At 36.2% G+C, this 26608-nt stretch overlaps 1 protein-coding gene across 5 annotated transcripts in view; it reads left to right on the top strand.

Moving 5' to 3' along the window:
• The window catches only part of DACH1 (dachshund family transcription factor 1), a gene marked incomplete at both ends in the record, with an annotated part of 415686 nt that overhangs the window by 208563 nt on the left and 180515 nt on the right, over nucleotides 1-26608 (top strand). For 3 of the 5 annotated variants that reach the window (XM_082602111.1, XM_082602109.1, XM_082602108.1), the window contains one exon: nucleotides 17751-17912. The exons of the other annotated variants lie outside the window; for them this stretch is intronic. In XM_082602111.1, the coding sequence (XP_082458237.1) occupies nucleotides 17751-17912 (162 nt within the window). The remainder of the gene's footprint in view (nucleotides 1-17750; nucleotides 17913-26608) is intronic. 5 annotated transcript variants of the gene reach the window in all.

Raw genomic sequence — 26608 nt, 5'->3', positions numbered from 1 at the left:
GGTAGCAAAGGACCATCTCTGATGGACTGATAGCAAGATGAAGGAACAAAACCATCATTATGAAACACCTATGTCCATTTTTCACACATCCTATGTCATTTAATGTTCTCACCAATTCTGTGAGACACAGGCAACACATGGTCGTCTCTATTATAGCTGGGGTAAGTTAATTGAGATTGTCAGAAATTAGGTCTTGCAAACAGAGGCCATCTACCCAATGACAGAGGGTGGACTGAAACTCAGATCTTAGACTGCAAAGCCTATATTCTTTGTCCGAAGCCATATTTCTGCTATTGCCCTCAATTTTTATACTTCATTAAACTTTTTCATTTTACTGTTGATGATAGCAAAGATGGAAGTGAGGAAGAGACCAAACAGCAATGACATGGCAATAGACGTGTGAATGCTTAAAGCTACTGTTGCCTCTCTCTCTCCCCTCAACCCTCTCTGTCAGTTTCTCTCTCTCTCATTCTCTTCCCTCTCTTCAGCTCTGCAGTTGCTGCTTCACGTTTTCCTACACTGATCTGCATCCTTAAGAAGAAACAACATGAATCCAATAGTTTTAGTACTGCATCAAAGCATTGAAAAATATCACTACCAGCTTTAGCCACTTCATTATCATGAGAAATATTTAAATGACTGTTTCATATAGCTCAAAAGTGACCAGTTCCTTGGTGTCACATTCCATAACAGTTGTATAAATTTGATTGTCCAGCAATCGAATGAAGGACAACATCTTATTATACATTCTATAGGCATGCCATCTTATTATTTATTCTATAGATATCTCCAGCTAGATGTGGAAAAGGAAACTCGAAGCAATTGAGTGCTGTTTCATGTTTCTGTTCCTGGTAGTTCTAAATATAAAACTCAAGGTCACTATTGTAATTTTATGGAACTTTTCTGTACAAGGACTTCATTATGAGAAGTAAAATAGTGCATTGAGAAAAACAATGATATTATCCTCTGAATCTAGGTACATGCTCACTGTTGAGCAAGCATTGGACAGATTTAAAATGATGGAAGATTTAGAATAACAATGTATTTGGGCTTCTATTTGAGGCTGTTGACAATTTTCTTCAATATTCCCCAATAAGCTTTTATTGCAGGTCTTGTTAGTTGCTACCCAATAACCCCTTATCAGTCTCTTCCTTTATAACAAAGCCCTGATCTTATTTAGAAATTCACATTTTTCTCCAACCATAAACTGGCATGATCAGGTGATATACTTATGACGAATGAGTTCTGAGGGGTGATTCGTTAAGGTGTCTCTTAAGGGAGAATTCTTTGTGGGATAAAGAGAAATATATAGAATAAATAGCTCCTCACTTTTTTGCTTGGATGCCTAAAATTATTGTAGCCAACTTCCTAACATGGAGATATTTTCCAATATATTGAGGATAGCAGAAAGGAAGTATGGAAATAATTTGGGCCCTCGACATGGTTGACCTACTGACTTAACCAACTCTAGCTGTGCTCCTGAAATTTATTTTAGAAGGACTGCTATGGTTTTAGGATTATATTATTATGTAATTTGGTGATTTTTTTCTTACTTGCTCTCTGCTTTCCCACCCAACTTCACAGCTCATGCCTTACAATGTAATGATAAAATATGTCAAGACTTCACATTTGTGACAGTGTGCAGATTGTTTCATTGTCATCCTAGTATCTTTTTCTTTTTTTCTTTTCTTTTCTTTTTTTTTTTTTTTTTTGCGGTACGTGGGCCTCTCACTGTTGTGGCCTCTCCCGTTGCGGAGCACAGGCTCTGGACACACAGGCTCAGCGGCCATGGCTCATGGGCCCAGCCGCTCTGCGGCATGTGGGATCTTCCCGGACCGGGGCACGAACCCGTGTCCCCTCCATCGGCAGGCGGACTCTCAACCACTGCGCCACCAGGGAAGCTCTCTAGTATCATTTTTATTATCATGTTTATAAAGTGATATGATAGTGTCAGATGACAGACACGGAGTAAAAATCACTTTCATTACTTAATATGATAAGCATGGCATCCAAACAAAATCAAAATTTGGCCATAGCCTCAGGTATATTTAATGCTACCCATGACTTTCCTGTTTTTTGTTCATTTGCTTTTTGCTTAGCAGTTTCTACTAGATGCCAGGATATTGGTAAATAGTTATGATATATATTCTGTGTTTTGTGGAATTTATCAGGATACACAATGAAATGGAGATTTTATTGTTTTTTTTCTTTCAGAGTTTAATCAGAGTGTACTTACTGCTGCAAGTGCAGACCTAGAAGTTACTTTTCTATCACTAAAATGTTCAAGTGTGGCTTTCTTATCATTATTGCAAATTTTCGGGTACATTGAATAAAACAAAATAATATAGATCTTTTTCGCCACTATGTGATATACATAAATTCCTTTTGAGGTATTGTTAGTGTGTCTTTGAACACTTTGCAATTTTCCACATGACTAAAATTGACAAAAGATACGGATCTTTTGTAATAATGACTAAACTTGTACATACTGCTCAGATTTTCACACCAAAATGAAGAAAGCTGGTGGAATGGGTCACTTGTGAAATACTTAGCTTTTTAATGACATATATTAGACTCTCTGTGATTACCAATACTCTACTGTTGTCTTATTAGTCACTTTTTAGTGGCTGAAGAAAATTTGTTTTGACTGTCTCATTGTTTGGAAGAAAAGCTGTTGCAGAAGTTTTATGTCTGTTTTTGGTTCTGCTAAACTGGAAAGGGCATATTCCTGTCTCAAAGGCTTTTCTTCAAGGACTTACGAGCCAGAGCTCAGTGTCTGAGTTTGTTTCCAAACTTGAATTTCTCGAGTTTCAGAGAGATAGACTTCTATTAGGCCACCGGGCTAGCACAGCAATGTTTAGATATTATTTCAATCAAAGAACTGTGTTCCATTACTCTAGGATCTATGTCAAGCTGTGGATTAGGTTAAAAAACCAACAAAAGCTCCTGGTGGTTGAAAGATTATAAGTATTTTGCTACATTACTACATTGCAGGCATGAGCACGTTCTTTCAGCATTTTAGAGTTTCACAACGTTACAATTAATTAATTGTGTCTATCTAGCTAAAACACTAGTCAGAGTTACCGTCTGCACTTTTAATAAATCCTTTGAATTCCCTTGATCTTTCTTTTTTCTTATCCTCTCTGTGTACTGTAGCAAAACTTTCCCAAACCCATAAAACTTTGATTAATGGAATAAAGAATTAGATTTGAGATACCTGTTTTTGTTACTCTCCCATGCTTCTCTGACCTTGGGGTCACTTTCTAAATGTACCTCAGCCTTTTTCAAAAATGGGTAAATTAAATGAACTGAAATTTATATAAAGCATGACCATCCTTGCTGTTACTAAGTTCTTTATCCACAAATGTACACAACTAGCCATTTACTATACACATTGAAATACAGTGTTTCTGTTCTAGTAGTTTACGTTCCTTCATTTTCTTCACCTTTTCATTCTTTTGCTCCCCAACTACATGCATGCATACAAATTAGGTAGAAAATAGAGTGGGGCAAAAAAATCGTTTATCATTGACAGTGTTTTTCACTGTAATCTTTGGGTAGCACTTCTTGGTTTCTTGCATGAAATCAAAAACTATTCGTTGATTCTAAAACCCTCTACTAATTAATAACAACGAATTGCCTCACTCTGCTTCAGTTTCTGGATATCCAGGTTTAACTACGTTTTTGGAAGACCTGTGTTTTTATCCTCAATTTTCTATGCAAAGAACGCAACATTTTTTTCCATTCAGAATTTACATTAAATCATCTTTAATTTCTAGGTTTTCCACTTTCTCCTTAGTCTCTCTCTCTCTCTCTCTCTCTCTCTCTCTCTCTCTCTCTCTCTCTCTCGGCAAATATAGAAAAGAAGCAAAGCTACTATCAATGTGCTTCATCCTCGACCCCGGGAGAACTCAGTGTCTCCCAGCCGTGTGAAGTGTATCTCTTAGTAGGGACCCTGGTCCTGCTTTCACCTGGCGATGCCAGTGTAAGCAGCTATCATGTTCGGATTCAAAGGTGGCCCGAGATAGCATCCTGGGGACATGTCCCTGGAATGAAGTAGAGCCCGATTCTGTCCGTATGCTGCCAGGTGGGAAGAGGGTTGGGTGTCCTGCCTGAGAGCGTTGTGATTTGTGGGTAGAATCTGGTAAGGGTGTCCAGTTCAGAGCATCAAGCCAACCCTCTTTCCTTTCTGTTTAAGAATATCTAAAGTAAGATGCAGAACATGGCTTCTTCCCTTTCTCACAGCTTGGGAGAACTCTGTTGGTGATGTGAGGATCTGTATCTTATTTATGCTGTGGTGTGGAGATTAAGATGTTGCCGTTGAGGCCATGATAACTTTTATACTCAATACAGTGCCTCCTGAAAAAAAGGAGGGTTTTTAAAATTTAGTTCTTATTTTATGTTGGGGTATAGTTGATTTACAATGTTGTCTTAGTTTCCAGTGTACAGCAAAGAGATTCATGTATACATACACACTTCAGATCTAGGGATACATGCAGACTGAAAGTGAGGAGATGGAAAAAGGTATTCCATGCAAATGGAAATCAAAAGAAAGCTGGAGAAGCAATACTCATATCAGACAAAAAGGGAGATTTAGTTCAGAAGAACTCAGTTCATTTTCTTCTCTAGAAAATAATGAAAAAAAAAACCTCTTCACAGGCCATTGTTGGATGAGAGTATCAGCTAAAAACATAGACTTGTTCTTCAAAATTTTAATTGCATAACGATAAAATGAATTATTTCGCTACTAGTGTTTTTGATTCTGAAAATAAAAGAAGGATTTTTTTGGTGTGTCTAAAACAGGGCAGACAGTACATAGATAATGTATTTATTTACAATACATTTAATTAATTTTAAATCTACAGTGGACTTTGTGCACCAATGGTGAGATGACAAAACATCATATTTTGCTAAGTTGGAGACCCAATTTAAGAGTTAGATTTGCAAAAACTACATGTCTTCTTCCTCCCTTTTGTAGTTTTACATTTAGCTAGAGAGGTTGTTCTCTAAGATTCAACACCTAAATAATGAATTTTTTTATATCGTTCAAAGCTGACCTCTGCTTTTAGAAAAGTTTATCTGCACTTTCTCATCTGTTTAGAAACATACATTTTTGGTTAAGAGATCGAAGACAATCTCTCTTTGTCTTTTTTTTTTTTTCCCCTGAGCTAAGGAGGTTGAGATAAAAAAGAATGACTGCTTTAAAAGTCACACATGGCTGTAATTTAAGATTTTTTTCCTCTCATTGTCCGTAACAGTTGAAAGAAACCTTCAATGAAAGTTTATTAACTAGGCCAATGCCCGAGGCAATAAAGGTTCATTTATTACCAGTTTCTTGGCTGTTTTTCTTCTTCTATTTTTCGGTTAAACTCATAGCGTAAGATAATACTTCACAAAATTAAACCTTTGACCTTCTGTAGAGTTAAGTCTCCTTTGATTAGATAAAGTAACAATTTATGGTCCAGCATGAGGTTGCACACGAAATGAATAATGCAATAGACTCCGTGTGGACTGAGAATCTATTGCTTTTGAAAAGATGAATGCTGTTTAAAGGGGGAAAAGTCCGCTTAAGTGTGTTGTCTTTATTCAGTATGCACTTTAGCAATATTTCAAAAGGCTTTACTTCCAAGATAAAGTTATGTTTGAATTTTCTAATTCTCAGAAGGAAGATGTATGGCAAAAATACTGTGAAAAGCTTTGTAACTCTTTGTGGGACTGTCTTATGAGTGATTATGCCATGCACTCCAGGTATTAACAAAAGCTGAATTATAAAATAGTCACATGAGAAAAATGACCATTGCTTTTACAAATGGAGTTCTATAATGATGGGACAATTAGCATAACATAATTTGCGATAACATGATGAGCTACTATTAACATGACTTAAATTGATATTTGATAAGTTTTACCAACAACAAGCAGAGTGACAAGAATAAAATATAATCATAATAATATTAAGCTAGGTTCTTAATTTTTAAACCAACCCATAGGAGTTCAGTTTCTGGTTATTGTGATATAGCAACTTTGGTGAATAACAGTAATGTTTTAAATTTTGTTTTGCTTAAGTCATGTTATAAGTTTGAAATTCCATAACGCATTGCCAGAAGGGTGATTGGATATGATTTTCCAGATATTCCTCTCATTTTTCCATGTTCTCTTTTCAAAATTATTTGGCAAAATTGAGAAAAGTCTCAAATCAATCAGTGCAAATATTTTATTGGAATTGTCTAATGACTCCAGAATAGATACACATGCTTTCAGACTCAGAGTTGATGTTTATTTCAATCTTCAGCTCCGTGGAGGTAGAGAAATGTGTACACAGCACAGGTTCGTGTTTCACACGAAGCTGTTGTGATTAGCTGGTTGTTTAAATTACTAATTGACATGCAGAAGTTGAATGCTTGAGAGAAGTGTTTTAGTTTTAGTTTGGGTCTTTTTCAATTAGCTTAAATTATTTAAGATGAATAAATCTACTGCAGTGATTTAGTTTCTTTTAATAGAATCTCATGGTACAACATAAATTAGGTCAAGAGAAGCCATTGGATCAGTGCAACTATAGACTATGCTCATAAATGAAGAGATGTAAGGAAAATGGAAGATTTGCTCTGACTTACTACTGTTTTGAAATAAAGTAAAAGGTTTTACCAGAATGTACAAAAGACTAGCATTTATTGCCATGTCAGAAATTAGATGTTTCTTTCTGTTGTAATGCTTTTGCAGCAAAAAAAAAAAAAAAAAAAAAAAGAAAGAAAAGAAAAAAAAGAAAGAAATGAATAGTGCAATGCCAACCATTGGTAATTCTTCTTTGATATCCACCTGCTGTTTGTAGGTGAGCTGGGTTGAATATATGCATCAAACCTCAGAAGGGAAATTGTTTTGAACATAAACAGCATTTATTTCTTGAACAATAAAGTACAAGGTTGCCTCAAAATCAGACAATTAAAGTAACATCTAAATTACACTAAAAAAAATAAGTACCCTGACTATGATTACAAAAGCATGCCATGATTAAGGCTTCATGCCATCCTCTAGGAGATGACAACCACTTGAGGCTATGGACTGAGAGCTATATTTCTTTGTAATCTTCCTTGTCACATGGCAGTATCTGTTTTTCTCAATTAATCAGGATTATCCTTTTCCATAGTCCAACTTTAAAACTGCAACTAAAATCTTACGTTTCCAAGCACTACAACTGGGCTCTCACACTTCATATTTTTCTTGAAATCACATAGGGAAAATACATTTCTTGTCGGCTGATTATGGAGATTCAATGAGATAGTGATATAAATGTAAGAACCCAATGACAAAAGTGTGAAGAATATATTGCTTCAAATAGTCCTTCCATTCCTATCCTATTGTTATTCAGTGAATATGGCTATATATTTTTCTCAACCCAGACCCAGACCTCTCTTTAAAAAGTGTGTATGGGCTCCCCTGGTGGCGCAGTGGTTGAGAGTCCGCCTGCCGTCGCACGGGACACGGGTTCGTGCCCCGGTCCGGGAAGATCCCGCGTGCTGTGGAGCGGCTGGGCCCATGAGCCATGACCGCTGAGCGTGCAGTGTCCAGAGCCTGTGCTCCGCAACGGGAGAGGCCACAACAGTGAGAGGCCCGCGTACCGCAAAAAAAAAAAAAAAACAAAAAAAAAAACTGTGAATGTGTGTGTATGTGTCATTATATATATATAATGATGTGTGTGTGTGTGTGTGTGTGTGTGTGTGTATATATATATATATATATATATATATATATATATATTTCTTGAGTCTTTTCCTTTATATTACTATATCAGAAAAATTTTTTGGCTACGTCGTCTCCAGCTATTTCTGGCTCATTGGATAACTCCCCCCAAACAAAACTTGCATGTAAAAATGACCACCTCTATTATGATTTTTTTTCTCATCTCCTCTCCTAACCAACAAGCACACACTGACAGAGCCCTACATGCTACCAGGATTCTGGAAAAAGAAAAAAAAGAGACTTATTGAAGTATCAAAGGAGTTAGAAGAGCACTTACATGGTGTTGAGAAAAGTAGGAGAACATTTGGAAAGACTAATCTTAGGCTGAAATGCCAGTGAGGTGACTTTGGCAGGAAATTAAATTTATGACACCGTTTCCTCTTTTCACTTATTATACTGCCTGAACTGTCACCAATATATTGACAAGTAGCCTCTTTTAAAAACATCCTTTCACAATGTCACATACTGTCAGCTACTCTCAGGTTGGTAAGAGCCACCTGCCTGGGGCCAATGCTTTGAGTAATTTGGGGTGATGAGTCATGTATGTAGTAAGAAGTATTGGGCCTTAGACAAATATGAGAACATCCAATGCCCAGTTTAGTGGAGAATGGAATAATAATAATGAGAAGAGCACATTAAAGAAAATTCAAGACAAATGTTACCTCTTTCAATTTGGTTCTATTTATAATTTTTTCTATATTCAAGATATAGAGAGGAAAATCATTATTTACCTTTCTCCTTTTCCTTGTTGCTCTGTATTTAAAATATAGGACTCAGGGTAATATTATAAACAATATATTTCACCAGTAGTACAGGTTTTGTGCACAAAGTTGAAAGACCATTGTTTCTGTGGCAGATATATTCGAAATTTTATAAAACAGAATCACAAATGAACATTTAGATCAGGTTTTTAAGTGGAGTCATCTTATACTCGTGACATCATCTGAGTGTCTGTAACCTTGGCTTCTTGTGCAATCCATAAGCTACTTGAGAAGAGAGGATTCATTTTCCTTCAATGATTCCATAGTTTACTGTATTCTGTACTTTTCTTTTTTCGCTTATTGATAGAGGCAGTGTGGCCAATGCTGAAGTGGGAGTTAGGGGAATTGGGATTAATCTATCATTATTTAATGGTGTGACTTTATAGAAATGATTAACCTCGCTGCCCCTAAATCTCATCATCAGTAAAATAAAAGGGTCGCAGTAGATAAAGTCTTTCTCATCTCTATGTTTTATAAGTCCAGACTACAAGTGGCTGTTAAGAAATATTTTTCTAAAGGTGGTAATGTTAACAGATAGAGTCGAAGTGAAAGTTATATATTCAAGACCTTGTTGTGTCAGGTTAAACTTTTCATAAATTACCTATTTTCTTATTTTAAATCATAGTAATTTAAACATTTGAATTGATTCTGTTTCATCCTGATTCTATGGGTTAGCGATTAGAAGTTGAGTGTTTCAAAAACTTCCATGGAGATTTCTCAGTGATTTTACATGTGGCCAAATAACATCACCATGGGGTCCCCTCCCTCTGACTTCACTACTGCTATTTCTTCCTAAACTCTGGGAGACTGTAGGTTTTAAGCTAATCAGAAAAGAATGCTAAACTTGATGTCTATTTGATTTATTAGTGATTAACAATATTATAATAAACACTTTCTGTATAGTTCTCCAAATTAGTAGATTTTTTCTGTTAATTGACACATTTAAAAATCTAATTTAATCAATTGAAAAACTGGAAACTGGTATAGGGAGTGTTTCCATTAACAGCCTCTAAGATCAATTTTCCTTTTCTCTGCAGAATATAAATGTGTTTCAAAGGGCAAGAAAAAGCAGTCTAATGGACATTAGGAGACAAACTCACACTCAAAATCTTCAGTCTACCCTGCTTTACAATTAAGTTACTTATTCTAGTTGATTATCATTTCTGTTATTTCATCATTCAAGGGTGAAGACAGGCATAGTTGAATCACAATTTCTGTTTATTTAGAAAGTATTGAGAAATAAAATAACTGGGAAAATTAGTTTCAATTTTTTAGACAGCTGGTATTTAAGTAAGGATAGGAAGAAGACACGGTGGAAAAAAGGTACTGGTGTTTTCAAGTTGTTATATTGAGCCAAGAGTTCTTCTAAGACTTGGAGTGATTTCAATTGAGTTGTAATTCAAACTCATGTAGAGCTTACAATGCACCTTCGACAGAGTTTTGCAAAGAGTCTATAGGATCTGTCAGGAGCAGAAAGATTACTTCACAGTAATGACTGTTGAAGTGAACTATGCTTTTTGATGTTTTACTTTCTGAATTGAATTGTTGGACAAGATTAATTGCACACAGTGAGAGTTTTAAATGAATGACTATGTAAAGCATTAAGTATCTCTGTATGCCACTTGGGGGAGAAAAAGCTAGAAGGTTTAAATGAATAAATGTATTTAATGCACAGAATGCCTGGACTAATTTTAAAATTCCTTTACTAACATCCTTTATTGAAAATAGAAACCCACTTTATTCATCTGTCTTGGTTATATTGCTCTAGCTGAAGTAATTTAATATTCCTGCTTTCCACTAATCTTGTAGTTCAACAGAAGTAAACAATAGGTTTCATAAATTAAAAATACACTCTTCTGAACATGCTTATAAGATTAAAAAACAAGGCTGTAAACATTTATGACTGAAACAAACTAGATTGTTCAAATACTGCCATGATGTATCATGTATATCAATATGGCACTGATATCAGTTAGAATGCAAACAAGGTTTTAAATGATGTGCCCCTTCATTTCAGCTGGAGAATCCGCTTCACACCATCTGCCTATCAGATGGTTAGGAACCAGGGCTGCGTATTAATGCCACATGTTCGATTTTCCTCCTTCTTGTAATGGTTAGATTCATATTGCTAATAGCTGTGCATGAGCACTGTCGATGAAATTTCTGTGACGGTGGAGTGATGAGATATTTATAAGCTGCCTGTCTCCCTGAATAAGCAGTAGGAAGAATGCCAGACATAAATAACTTATCAATTCCAGAATATTAATAATAACTACTATTGGCTATAAACGAGTGCATGTTAGAGTACTTTTTTCTACATTTGGGTAAAGTGACATAGTCTAATAAAAAGTCTATCATATGGAAGCTTTGAATGCTTACTATCTCTTGCTTATAACTAATTTTATTTAGCCATTAGGTCTTGGGAAATGCATTTTATATGGAATGCGATGTAAAAGTAGACAACATATCAAACATTTGGAAGTCATCTTGATGTCTTTGAAACCAAAGATCAAAGATTAGACCTTTCAAGTTAATGAGCAAACAAACAGATCAGAGAAAGAATTTGACAGCAATATGTCTCTTTTATTGATATTTATAATCTATAGTTGTAATCTGCTCTTTATAACTAGGGGTACTAACTTATTTGAAAAAAAATAGAATGGGGATACTTTTCCCTTTTTAGAGAGAGCAATCAGGATTGTATAACAGCATTTGAAGGATTTAAAGGCTGTTTTGACAAAAGTTGAGAGCAGAAGAAACATGCTATCTTTGCAAAGGAAAGTAAGGTTCTCAAGGAATAATAATGCCTGCTTCCCTTCCAAATGATAAACCCATGGATTTAGGATATTGAATTGAAGTAGCAAAGGGTTTGTATCAATATAGCACAGAGTGGAGACTTAGTGATTTTATGATAAATTTGATCAGTGTAGGCTACTAAATCAAATGATTTGATAGAAGCATGATTTTCAGGTGTCCATTTGTCAAATGTTTAATTTTCACCATACACTGTTAGATAACTTTTGTCATATTTGCATTTTTGTGAATAACTAAACAAAGGTAAAACTAAATGACATGATGGATATTACGGGTTACTTGATAATATTTACTACCAGTTTCAGAGGGCTTAGTATGTGCCCATGCTGTTGTGTACATTATTTTACCTTTATTCCCCACAATACTGCTATGAGGTCAGAACTGGTATCTCTGCTTTAAAGACAGGAATTTGGAAGCCTTAGGAATTATATAACTTGCTGCAGCATTTCATATAAATTTGATGCATGTTGTCCAAAGTTTGTATGGCTTTTTGGAGTGTTTTGTTTTCCAGTGACTGTATGTTTACTCCTTATATGATAGTGAGTTTACATAGCTAGGAATTTCCATGCCAGTCACTTTTTCAACAAGAACTTTAAAGGATTTTAATGGACCATCAAAAAATAAAAGTACAAGTAAAAGAAATCTATAAGCCAGGATAAAAGTAAAGAATTTCTAACAATAGCTGGTTAAATAAGTAATATAGAATTTGCTCTGAAGGAGTAAAACAGAATGGAGCCCACTGCGATGAGTTTGTAGCATAATTCAGACACTAATATGACAAGCTGTTTTTCTAAATTCTCTGTAAAAATCTATTCATTCTTTTGAATTGTAAGTGGTAGAGTTCGTGAAGATCAAATAGAAAAAAAAGAAACCTAAATATTTTTGCATGACATAAGGCCTATGGGCTTTAGCCTAAGTTTGATGTACAGTCCCTTTCTGAGGGCCAAAAGAAGGTCTACGAGTTGCACAGTATATGACTTATTATCCTTTCTCTGAAGGAAAACATCTTTTTTAAACAAAATATCTCTCAATACATTATTTTATCAGTGGCAAATGAATTTTAAGTATACATTAAAGTTTCCCCATTGCTGATGATAAAACTGGATTTAGAACCTTTTAAAATAAAATGAAATTATACTACATTTGACTTCTCAGTTTAGTGTATGTTTTTGTCTTTGTGTATGAGATACTATAATTGTGCTTGGAGAGTGTAAAAAGGAAGTTTCATGAGGTAAAATAGATGGGTTAATCATTCCTTAGTGTAAGAAAATCTTTGTTCATTTATTTGTTTCTTCACCATACACACACACACATGCATTGTGTGTGTGTATATATATATATGTAATTTTTCTCTCAATGAGAGAAGGAAATCTGGTGAAAATTTTACCTGATTGAAGAATCTGGAGAAATTACCCAAGCTGTTTAATTAAAAATTACTGTATATATCAAATAGACTCGTATATGTAAGTGGTTGGTTGAGTTAATAACGTGCATGGCTACTGGATCTGTAACACACAGAAGTGCTGTGTTACCTGGCTGGCCTCCTTGCTTCTGCTCTGCTAGGGTAGAGGCACAGAAGACTCATTTTTCCAAAGTCTGCATCACACTACAGCAGTATGTCTCAGATTCTGATTTTGTATTTTAACAAGTTCCCTTGTTGATTCTTAAGCATACTCATTTTCAAAAACCACTGCAGAGATGATCTACCTAGCTAAAAAGATTTTACTGTAAGGTGTAGACACACTTCAATAATGTACATTATTCTCATCAAATGGTCTAAGGGCAGGGAACATCAGAATCAACCTACTGAAAGATAAAACTACAGATTCCTCAGTCCATCTCAGAGATAGGGTCTATGAATGTGGCCCCAAGGAAGATAATCTTCAACTTTACCACACTCTGCAGCTGGATTTGATGTAGATGGTCACTTGGAGAAACGCTGGATTAGCTAGTTCTGAGGGAAAATGGGTTTGTTTTGATTGGGAAGAGTTAAAAGCAGTCATAAATTCACTGCTTCAGGGTGGGATATTGAAGGAGAATATGCTGAAGTCTGATTATGAGGCAGGTGGAGAAGAGTTCTAAGTGAGAAAAAGTTATGGAGGGGGGAAAAGTGTGTGGTAAATGCTATGGGTTGCCAGTGTTTACACAAGCAGACCATTTTTTTCTTAAAATTTTTTATTTCATATTTCAGTATAGTTGATTTACAATGTTGTGTTAATTTCAGATATACAGCAAAGTGATTCAGTTACATATATACACACACACACACACACACACACACTATATATATATATATATATATATATATATATATATATATATATATATACACATACCTTTTTATATTCTTTTCCACTATAGGTTATTACAAGATATTGAATATAGTTCAGTATGGCTCAAGGACCTATACAGCAGGTCCGTGTTGTTTATCTATGTTATATATAGTAGTGTGTATCTGTTAATCCTAATTTCCTAATTTACCCTCCATCCCACATTTCCCCTTTGGTAACATTCTTTGTTTCCTAAGTGGTGAGTCTGATTCTGTTTCATAAATAAGTTCATTTTTATCATTTTTTTAGATTCCATCTATAAGTGATATCACATGATATTTGTCTTTCTCTGACTTACTTCACTTAGTATGATAATCTCTAGGTCCTTCCATGTTGCAAAGGTAAAGCATTCTTGATTGCATAGGAAGTGTTTTCGCAGGGTGAACTGTCTATGAAGTATAGACCAAAAACTAGTGTTATTTTGTGAATTTATTACACTTATTTTTTCAAAGGCAGCTTCTATAGGGAACAAACTATACAATGGGACCTCTTTCTAAAGTGAGTGTATAGACTCTAAACTAAGTTTTTACTAGAGACAGCAAGTTGGAGGGAATTTGAGAATTACATAAGAGATTTGAAAGGGCCATGGCAAGGCCAACAGGAAGTGCAATCAATGCAGAGGTGAGGGTGAGACTTTCGTGATTCTCTCCAGTCCTAGGCAGATGTAGCTTTGGAAAGTAAATGCTTTTTATTAAATTAATGAGATTTGCTACTCCTAGTATATTTACATTGACTGTAATATGAACGTACTGTTTTAAATTACTTACACGGATATTGTCAAAATAATGCCCATATTTCTCCTGTGGCATTCCACGTAATCCAATTTGAGAAGCGTTTTTTCATTCAGTGACAATTTGTGTCAGGCTTTGTGCTCCATGTTTGGGATACATATACTAAGAAAGTATTTCTGTCCTTTCAGTGTTATAACCTAGTCGGAGGAGCTAGCCCTACACCAACCCCCCCTGAGCAACACACACCCCCAAAAAGGAGCAATAAAGAGTTTGAGTGAGTTTCTGTTCTCAGATTGCACATTAAAGTGACCTGAGGAACAGTAAAATCAACCAAAATATACAGATGGACATGTCCCAACCAGAATCTCAGATGGTAGGACTCAGCTCTTTGTGTGGTTTTAAAGCCCTGTGGGTGATTCTGATGCACAGAGAATGCAGACCTTCATTCAACAGGCCTGAGAACACAAGTAAGTGGACCACTAGCTCTACTCTTGAGGAGTTGGGTGGAAAAGGTCAGCTCTTTAAAAGAAGTGAGTCTTAGGCTGATTCTTGAAGTGTTGGAGATCTTTCCCAGGTAGATTGAAGAGTCAGGATCCTGAGCCTGCTCCCCCTAGAGCATCATATTTAAGCCTCACGTGACACATGCAAGGACAGATGTGGGACAGGGAACTGGAGAGATTTTCTAGAAAGTCTGCACGGCACGTGCAAAGTCTGGCTTGAAAGAGGAAATGTAGTCCACTAGAGAATGTGAAAGACCCCTATATGTCTGGAGCACACAGAGCAAAGGAGACCTGGGGGAAAGATAATGCTACACAGATAAGCAGGGGACTGAGCACACAGGGCCCTGACAGACACATGAAGCACCCACCTTGTTCCTCAGAGCAGGCATCGAATGCCAGGGTTAGATTTTTGTTTTCATAAGGTCATGTTGACTGCAGTATGAATCATAAGAGGTTGGACGTAGGGAAAGTGGAAGGTGTTAAGAAATAATTACAAGACTCCAGGGAACAAAAAGTGGCAGCTTACACTAGGGGAAACCAAGGGAGATGGAGAAAATTGGCTGAGTGTGAAAGCTATTAAAGAATTAAATTTGAGAACCCATCACACAGTTAGGTGAGTTAGTGAAACTAAAATCAGCAACTGTTGCAAATGTCATAGCTTTCTTCTTGCTTTCATGAAACTGGACTGAAAATAGAATATTTCAAAAGTATTATGGTTATAGCATGTGTGTGTCACACACACATCTATCTGTTGGAATTTGTAGCAGAAGTGTAAACCTAAGGGGGGAAAAACTGTCAAATGGAAAAAGAGAAGAGTACCATAAATAAGATCAGATAAATAATAAAATTGTGAAAAGCATTTTTAAAAGTCAAGGGTTAATGCCGGCAGCTAAGGAGAAGCAGGATACTCTAGCTGAGGGGGGCTGCAGCCAGCCCACTGTATCCTGCTTGAGTCATAGCTAGGACTGGGCTTGACTTGCTGCAGTGAAAACTAGAACACAAGGCCTGCCTAGTTTTTACTAAACATGATGTGGCACTCTTCACGTAGTTTATCTTATTTAATCCTTCTATTATCCCTTTGTGAATAGGATGACTTTACAGATGAAGAAACCATACTTAAGAAGATTTTATAGCTTGTGTAAGGCAATATCAAGCATAGTTATGTTTCATGCTACTGAGCTTGATTCAGATCTATCCAATAATAACAATCATATCTCAAGTTGTAGTTTTTTCTTTCTTATTTGAATGCTATGGAACAAGATTTACCTGCCGCATAAATCAAAGATAAAGACCCTAGATGTGTCATAAGTTGGCTATGGGACAACACCAGGCAATGAAGGGAAAGGACAAGTGAGATGTTCACATTGGTGACAAGGCAAAACTGAGGAAGAGAGATTTTCTGGGAAACACAAAGAGAATTTTAAGAGAACAGGAAAGAAAATCTTCTGAAACATCTTTGAAGGAAATGAGTAACTGGGGAGAAAATTCAATTATAGGAAGATGAGAGAATCAGTTCAAGTTGGGACTTAAAAGGCAATAAGTGTTCAGTCGAGACGCAGATGAATTCTTTGAGTTCAGATCAGTGCCTTTTTAGGGGGCAGTTACCAGTTTGTCATGCAAAGAGTCAATCTGAAGGTCTTGTTGCGTTTCGGTGAGAGTTGTCAAGGTCTCTTTGGTCTGATCTGAAGGAAAGGTGAGGTAGTCTCCTAACCTCAAAAAAAAAAAAAAAAAAAAAGCAGAGGTTTCTAGGGAAAAAGACCTTCTAATTCCTGAGGCTGCAACTTATTTGCTGTAGTAACTAGAAGTGATGATTAGTGGGGAGGAAAAGGAGGAGAGAGGTTTCAGTCTCAAATCCACCAGCTGCGAGTGGAAATAAATCACACAGATAAATTCAAAGCAGGCTGAAGCGCTGTAGCCAGAAATTCTGAAGCAGCATAGCAAAAGGAGTATGAGGGTGTGGGCGGGTGTGTGTGTATATATCCTCTCATAGACTGTCAGAGTTTAGAGTTAGGAGAGATCATTCACACGTTTCAGTGTCTTTCATTTTGCATGTGAAGTATGTCGGATGAAGTGAATTGACTCGGTAAAAGTTCACACGTTTAAGGAAAACAAATCGCTCCTGTGCTCCAAAACCTCTGCTGGTTACCTAGAGCCTGTACCTAAAGCCAGGTCTTCGCTTTCTGATCTTCCGTATCTGGCCTCAAACTGTTTTTTTCTAATCTCATGATCACTCCCACCTCCCGTTTTCTGGATGAACAGAGACAAACTGCTCTGGAGACGGTGTGGCATGGTGGTTAGAAAGGTCAACTCCGGGACTAGAATACTGGAGGATGACAAGTGGGGGAAGTGAGTCACAGGACTAGGATGTTCCAGACAAAGGCAATGGCAGTTGCAAAAGCATGGGCTTGAAGAGGCAGGGCACGTGTGGGTACTGGGGCCACGTTCAGCATAGAGGGAGTATGGCATGAGAATAGGGAAACTTTGGGTGATTAGGTAGGTTTCCAATTCTAGTGAAAAGCTTTGTGAGTTAAGCTAAGCAGTTCAGACTTCCCCCCCTGTAGGCAGCTGTAGAGGATTTGGAGGCAGGAATGACATGTTCAGATGGGTTTGTTTGAGGGCGGATTCTGGCTGCATTTCTACGACTCTTCTTCTGTGTACGAATCATGCTTTTGCTAATATTGAATACGGGAGTTCGGAGGGCACTCTATGATATCGACATAGTTTCACTGGTTAGCTGGGAATGAATATATGATATCAGAGTGCTGCATAAAGGAATCAGATACTTCAGTATGTTGTATATGTGTTCTATAAAGCACATGGACTCTTACGTGAAAAATCAGAATTTGAATTACCTCCTTTTAAATTTATTCTTTGAAGGTTTGACAGCAGCAGCTGCAGCAGCTGCCGCTGCTACCAACGCAGCGATCGCCGAAGCAATGAAGGTGAAAAAAATCAAGTTAGAAGCTATGAGCAACTATCATGCCGGTAGTAACCAACATGGAGCAGATTCTGAAAATGGGGACATGAATTCAAGTGTCGGTAAGTTTTATGTTCATTGAAACTTACTGTGATCATTTTGCTACTCAATGACTTTCTTTCCCAGAACAAAATTATTGGCTACCCGTTCAAGAAGTTGGCCCCTTTAGCTTTGAAAATAGTGTACATTTTGAAGAAACCACTTAGCCTAACAACACACACTCTAAATAAATAATTAGCAACTTTTTTTTTGCGGTACGCGGGCCTCTCACTGTTGTGGCCTCTCCCGTTGCGGAGCACGGGCTCCGGACGCGCAGGTTCAGCGGCCATGGCTCACGGGCCCAGCCTCTCCGCGGCATGTGGGATCTTCCCGGACCGGGGCACGAAACCCGCGTCCCCTGCATCGGCAGGCGGACCGTCAACCACTGCACCACCAGGGAAGCCCAGCAACATTATTTTTAAATGTAGGAATTAACTTTATGTCTGCAACCTCTACTGTAAGAATTCAGTTAACATCTTTCATAATACCAATAAGTTCTAATAGTCAGAATTCTAAAATATTGATTATAGATAAGATGACAGAAGAATATTTACAAACAAAACCACACACTAGCTTTTTTTATTCTTAATGCATTGGCTATCAAATAAGAAATGTGCCTTAGCAGCAAAACATATAAACTTAATCTTTTCATGTTCCGCCAAGAATAAGAATTATGCTGATAATTAATTCTTTCTGTATACATCCATTATCAGTTTCTCTTATTTAAGAAACGCCACTTTAATTTCTTAATTTGATCTTTTTCTTTCTTGAGGTATGGAGGGATGGAAAGTTAACCATTACTGTTTAAACCAAAAAGGAACAGCTTTCTCTTTGCAGAATTAATTTGGGTAATTTGTTTTGTCAAACACAACTTCAAATGAGGGTTAAATTTTTATTGATGATTTCTTTAGCATCTGTGTGTTTGTGACATAAAACATTTTTTCTGCCACTGCACTGTATTATTTCCCTTTAAAATGTAGAAATCATGCTCAAAATGTAATTGAGCAAGAGAAATTTGGATGCTACAAGATGTACACAAGACTATATCCAACATACATGTTCATGAGGGACACAATAATTTATGGCAGTTCAATTAGATTTTCTTTTCTATGCAACATTTTAACAAATTATTTCCTTAGCTAATCAGCAGCTCCCTGCTTTCAGTCCATTGACCTACAGGTAGGGGGCGTGTATGAAGGAATACTGTGGACTTCAGTGATAGTCATTTTCACAACTGTTCATGGAATCATGTGCTAGATATGAGTAACCTAGTAGGAAGTAATTTTAAAACACATGCACAAAACACAAAATACCACCACTTCAGTGATGCCAAAGAGCAGCTTCTAATGTAAAAAGGGGAAAAATAGAACTTTTCAACAGAACTAGACAAGAGAAATAGAAAAGGAGAGGCGTTAATGGCTTTGACTTGAGAGTATGATAAAGGAGGTAGCAATTCTTAGAAGGACAAAAAGATGTGGAAGAAAGCCAAAGACATGGCTCAAAATCTGAAAAGGACTAAGGGAAGTGCCAGCGTTCTCATTTGCAGTGCTTCTATTGAGAAGATGGAGGGCGGTGGATGGTTTAGGGCATAGTTTACACACATCAGTGTAAACTTTTAAAAGTTAAAAACGATATTGAAGTAAAATGAAAGAATTGTAATTCTCTTTTTAGAACTATTGACTACATATTATTTTAAAATACTAGTCTTTTACTTTGCCCAATAAAACAGAGCAAAATTGGGCACTTTAAAAAACAAGTAATTGACCACTCTATAGTTGTGATTCCAAAGCATAATTTGGATTGTTTTCAAAATTTTAGGAGAGTAAGCCTTTAATGCGGGCTGTTTTTGATAGCTGGTGTTGTGAGCAGGGATCTTTAAGTTAGGCAATTTAATAACACTTGAACAAAATATATTACAACATTATACCTCTGTCAAATTTCCTGAGCAGCAGAACAGAAGCTGGCTTTGGAGAAACCGACAGGCATAAGATAAAGAGACCATAACTCATACTTAAGCATTGGCATACACTTCATATTTGATATTATGGAATAATACTTGCCCTCTGACCAAATTGTGCTTATCATAATTATTTGGATAGTTAGGCTATCACAATGACTTAAACCAATAAACAATTTAAATTCCCTTTTGTGTTTTAGTTGGAAGAAATCACTTTTCTTCCATTAAGGTATTCACTTGCTAGTTTATATTGCTTTTTTTTTTTTTTTGACACCCATCATCCAATTTGAACATCCAATTTGAATGTTCCTAGAGGGTCTTAATATTTTGAGATTGTGTTAACATTAGTGCCTTTGCTAGTCCCTAAATCTCATGGATCATGTATGTTAGAGATCTGTAGCTGATTTGGGGGGAAATGATATCCATTGTCATTTTTATTCTATTTCACACATTACTGTCCTCTAAGAATTTGTGATTTATTACCCTTTCTGAGCACACCCCCTGCCCCCTTCTTCTTTACCTAGAGATCAGGGAAAGAGAGTTTAGGGCAGGGATGGGGTAGAGTGGGGAAAGGTACAGGGCAATGGTGGGGATGGGAGGTTGAGCTTGCATAGATCACAGCGATTTTGAGCAATTGCTTTAAATGCGCTCCACTCTTCTCTGGTTAGTGCCTGCTTCATGGTAAGTGTTCAATAACTACTTGCTCCATGACTTTGGAAAGTTATGTGAACCTTCTGAGCCTCGCATTCCACATCTGAAAAATGGCATAGAAAATAGTATCTGCATCATGAGAATGAAAGGAAATCATATTTGACAAGTGCTTATCATTTTATTCATTACAGTGTCTGTTGGTCACATTTTTTTGTTCACCCATAACGTTACTCATGTGGGTATTTCTTTTGCTATTATTATTTCTCCCAACTTACCCTTCTGAAAATCACCTTCTTCCTCTTTTTACAGCCACCGACTGCTTCTTCCTCTGTTTTCCTTTTCTCTCTGTTAGATATTATTTGTTAAGCTGCAGGCCTGTGAGGAAATTTGGGGGCAGCTGTGACGTCATTTGGATTTTGTTGTATGTTTGATTTTAGCTTATTCTAGAAACACAAAAATAGTCCTAACACAGCCTCAGCACTCAAGGGGCGTACACTCCTGTGGGTAGGGTGGCTAAGTAAGCAGAAAGTCATAACAGGATGTGGTGGATCCCCCAGGAACATCAGCTAGCACGAGGTGCTTAGGAAGTGGTATTGAAACCTATGAATTCCAGGAGGAATCCCAAGAATCTCAGAAGCCTTATATTTCAGAATACAAATGTACTGCTCTCACGAATCTGTCACTTGGCCCTTGGAAGTAGCGAACCCCCTCAGAGAGGTGTTACTTAAATGATATATTGTTACTACTCAGCCCTGCCCAAATCCAGTGACATTTCTGAAGTCAGTTCAGGGTTCTATTTTCCCTTATACTCATCTGGCTCACGCGGTTTATTTAAACGTTTCAGGCTTCTCTATGTAGAAACACTGTTTCTCCCACCCCACTTCCTCACCCCTTGGTTGTAAGTAAATCTTTAGTGCTGCTAGAAAGTAGATTTTGTTCTTTGCTTGGTTTCATTTCATTTGGCTTGATGAGGTGAAGGAATATTCTGATTCTAGAAGACCCTCTCTAGTTCTTAATATGAATTGTAAAAATTAGCCAGAAAAAAAGGTGTTTGAAGAAACCTATGACACTGACAAATAATTATTTTATATCCCAATTTTACGTGGTAACCTTGAGCTTGCATCTTTCCAACAGAATGATAACTTTAGGAAGAAGTGAGGACTTCAGGATAGATCTGAGTGAGGCATCAGCAGGCTGAGTAAAATATATGGCTGTGTCGCCATTCTCCTTCATCCACAATCAATTGGATTCTTTTAGTTTAATATTTACTTGCTAAGATGAGATGCTAGTCTGCATGGTGATAAACAGTCTGCTCCTGGCATCTGAAGGTGACCTGTCAGTTCATGTGGACAAATCTCCTGCTTACTGAAATGTACAAAATAAATCATTAAAGCAGGCAGGTGCTCATTCCCAGATTTAAATCACCATAGATTTATGATTTGAATTAATGCTTCATTTGGCCATAGAAATAGATGCTGAGACAAATGATATGCACTGGTTGAGGTTTCCATACTGTAGCCATCCTGATATTGATTACTGAGATGTCTTTGCAATCTCTTGTTTATATCAAGTACTATCTTGTGACAGGTTGGCTGATACGAGCTACATTGCAGATAAGAAGAAAAAATGTCCTGGATCCTTTTTAGTGGCAACGCTATCCACAACATACAGGCCAGATAAATGGCTATTTTTTTGCTTTAAGGACTGATCTACATAACCAGCTTAAAAAATGCTGCTTGGAAATTGGGACTGGGATATTGGAAAGGCAGAATTTAAAACCGGTGAACTCAAGGTCAATTTCATAGTCTCTATAGCTATGTTTTATCTGCTTATCTTCTTTTTTTGGCATCATGCACTTTTTTTTTTTTTTTTTTTTGCGGTATGCGGGCCCCTCACTGTTGTGGCCTCTCCCGTTGCGGAGCACAGGCTCCAGACACGCAGGCTCAGTGGCCATGGCTCACGGGCCCAGCCGCTCCGCGGCATGTGGGATCTTCCCAGACCAGGGCACGAACCCGCGTCCCCTGCATCGGCAGGCGGACTCTCAACCACTGCGCCACCAGGGAAGGCCCATGCACATTTTTGAGGGTACTAAATTAATGACAATCGATTTAATCTAAATAAAGGAAACTTAATTTTACTTCTAGTTTTTAACTGCTATATAAATATTGACATAGTGAGCATCTCTTAGTAGTTTCTCTGTTATTTAAATACTTGCTAAACCTAATATCTTACCCCCTTAACTAATGACAACAAAGGAAACGACTCTTTAAAGATAAATACATTAAATATTATTCCCAAGTGCAAGAGTTTGTGGAATATAATTTACCAAGAGGCAGGAAAAGACTGCATTTTTACTTCTCTTAACATTTTATTTAAGGAAAACACTATGTACACAGTTTAAAGAATACTCGGAGGATTTAAGAGGGACCTTTGCCACAAGCTAATATCTGACTCATAGAACTGGTAAACAACTATCAACAATAGTAGATTGCTTGCTTAGTAGGAAATGAGTTCATATCTATTCAAAATGTGATCTCAAAACAGATGTCCCAAGAAAATCTTATTGTTTAAACTATAGTCATAACCCCCGAACTGCTGTTATTCCTTTAAGGAAGTGAAGTAATCTTAAGACTTCAGAATTTCTCTCTCTGAACACCATGGAAAGTAGGCAAGAATACCCTAATGCAGTGATCCACAAACTTGAACACATTTCATATGCCTGAAATGTAGGATTCTTTTGCATTTTTTCAAACGTGTAATAGTTACAAAGATATAGGAGTTTCAAGTAAAAACAAGAGTTTGAGTTTGGGATTAAACAGCTGTGTTCTTCAATGGTATTCCTTACTCCTTACCTCTGTCCATCAACCAACAAAACAAAACAATGAAAAAAAAAAAAACAAACATGCAGATAAGGAGATAAAATGATCTTCCCTGGCTGACCATCCCCTTATCTTTTTTTTTTAACCACTCCCAAAGAAATAAAATAGTTTACATTGCAGTCATTTCCTTTCTTCTATTTCATGTGTCTATTTGGAATGAAAAATTAGTTTTATGATTTCAGGAAAAAGTCTTGGAGACCTTGAGAATGCAAATAAAAGGAAACTGAGAACACAGGCCACCAAGCAGAGCTCTGTAGTTGCACATTGGATTCTCTGCTTTGGCAATGTTAATGAACCTCAAATCCTTCCTATAATTAGATGAGGGAATTGCTTATATTTTCAAACAGATGATGCTGCTATAATGAAACGATTGACAGGGAATTTAAGAGTGTCTACAGTAGTCATTTGGTTTCCGTTATTAAAAAAAAAAAGTTTAAAAAGAAGATTGGCTTTAGACATAGGTCCTGAGAGAGGTAGTAATTTACATAGCATGCTATGACAGGTGTCTTTGTATAGGAAGGAAATAAAATGGAAGACTAGAGAAATGATGGGCAGATATAGCAATTTTTTGGGGAGGGGGCGTCCTATGCTTATTCTGTGTAGGTTCTTTAAAAGGGGCCGAGACTCAAGAGATGGATCCGGATTGAGTGCACAGCTGTAACTGCTGATGAGCTAATTGCTCCTTATCTCTCAGCCCCATTCATCTTCATTTTTTACCAATTACTGAGAATTATCTGTGTTCTCAGTTGGATATGAGAGTTAATCCTTTTTGGTTAAGCTGGCAGTACTGTGAGCAGATTCCAAATCGGAGGGTGAAAAAGCCAAAGCAAGCTCGCTCTAAAAATGTCTCCAGTTCAATTACAGTATCACTGATTCATAAGAAATTTGCCATTGTTTAACAGATTAAATGTGGATTTTTTTTAAACTTTCTTAATGTTTCTTTGCCTAACAATGATTGTTAAGCTCCTTCTTCCTGTCTGATGAGTAAAATTTAACAATATTAACAGCCAGGGTCTTGTAAACATGGAAACACACAAGACTACCCTAAAAGGCCAAAAAAATTCTGACACATGAAATGGGAAGTATTTTAGAACTGATAGCTTTCAATTTATATGTAAACACTTTTAATCTATGCCTTTGCTCTCTGTGGCTTCTCATATGGTGAGGAAAGTATGTCCAAACATAAACCTTTTCACAAATGTCACATTAGTGGAATTTTAATGGAAGGACCACATAAGCATCTCCTAAAAGTGTAGGAACTGCCATGGTTTGTAATTCAATTGATGGTGAATAAGCCATATGGTTCACATCATTTCCTATGCAAAAGATGTCTTCATATCCTGACATTTCACACAAAATTGCTTATTCCAGCAATGAAAAGCTAAAAAGTAGTAAGCTACGCTTTCATAATTTTCAATGCATTCTTAAATATTTAATATTTCTGGCATTTCTTCTTCATTAAATATTTTAAATAAGGTAATCTAATGTGAAAATATAAAGAATAAATAGCTAATTTAAGACAAAATTATCATTTGAATAACTTGTAGTATGATCAAACAAGTCCTTCTAGATGCTTCCAAAAGCTGAGATCAGGGAGCAGAGAGCAAAATATGTCAGAAGATTCAGCTTCTAGTAATAACACTGCTAATAAATAACTTAGCTAGTTAGGTCTCTTAATTTTTTTCTTATTTAATAAATAAGGAGCTTGATGCCCAGTCAACCCCTTGGTTCTAAAATTCTTTGATTTTTGAAATAATAATAAGATAAAAGGCAAGAAGTTATTCTTTACAGTGATTTCTAAAATGAAGTACAAAACTGAAACAACCTAAATGTTTGAAACGTGCGATCAATATGTACATTGTAACACTTCATTTCACAGATTATGTAACCATTACATATGACAGATAATGGTGGAAAATATTTATTTTGAATATAAGAAAAAAAGAGGCACATGCACTAATAACTGGTCATTTTATTAAGCTCTTTTTCATGATTTTCTAGAAAGTGCTTGGCATCATTTTGCATTTTTCCTCATAACATATTTTTTATCTTTATTGTGCATATAAAAGAATAAAAACATTAGTGATCATAACAGGGCACTATGGAAAAAATACATTTCCACATTAAAAAGAACACTCTTCTCATTTAAAAATATTTGAGCATGTATTTCTGAATCCACTCCTATATGTAAAGAAAATCATTAGAGTATGAACAATAACATATACTAGTTTTCTGTATGGATTATTAAATGTATTATATGGTGTAGATAAGCAGAATGCAGAGAATATTTCCACTTTTTCTGTAGTGTCTGTTTCATTTTCATAAAAAAAATTTAATTTATATGGACAGTTGGAGAGCATAAGTAGAAAATATTAACCCAATGTTTTCCTTTTGGTTTTAGTATTGCTTACTCCAACTAATGATAGGATAATGAAGTAAACTGATAATATAAACATTTCATACTAAGAAATATAAATTAAATGATTTTATCTGATGCTGTATCCTTGTGTAATCATAAAACATAAGGATATGTAACATATATCCAATTGGATATGCTATATAGTAGACTCCATCACATTCTAGGAGATTGAATGCATTTATTACAACCTTCAGTTTTCATTGAGGAAAGCCCTAAATATGATCATCAACCTACATCAACGTGCTATAATGTTTATAGGAACTTCAAAGTAACATAGAGTGGGAGCAAACTTTTCAGTTTAAAATAACCCCAGGCCTTATTCAATCCTTTTAAGATCAGGTAACTCTTATTTTTTTCATTAATATGATCCTCCATTATTTTATCTTATATTTTAACTTCGTATGATTGATGACATATGATTAAAATAAACCTTCAACGTTGTGTTCTGTAAATTATAATGTTTGATGATATAAATCTTTAAATATCTCATGATGACCTAACATTAGAGAACATATTCTCTGAGCTGTTACTAAGGGTGTTGTTCATGGTTTAACATTTTGTGAGCGTGAGCACACAAGTTTCTAACCCTGAGCCTGTCATCAGACTTAGCATTTCGCATTTATATGGCTGTGATTCCTCTCTGCACTGTCCAAATATTCCAAAAGTGTACAAAGCCATTTGTATGAACCATGGCATGTCCAATTGAATACAAAATATAATAACTTAGTGATAATAAGTAAATAATATAGTAGTCGACATGAATGTCTAAAAATGTCAATTCATTTATGATGAAATAATGTGGCATACATCATC

This window comes from Mesoplodon mirus, assembly GCF_964341445.2.
Source record: "Mesoplodon mirus genome assembly, chromosome: 17".
NCBI lineage: Eukaryota > Metazoa > Chordata > Mammalia > Artiodactyla > Ziphiidae > Mesoplodon > Mesoplodon mirus.
This window is presented reverse-complemented; position numbering and strand designations above follow the sequence as displayed.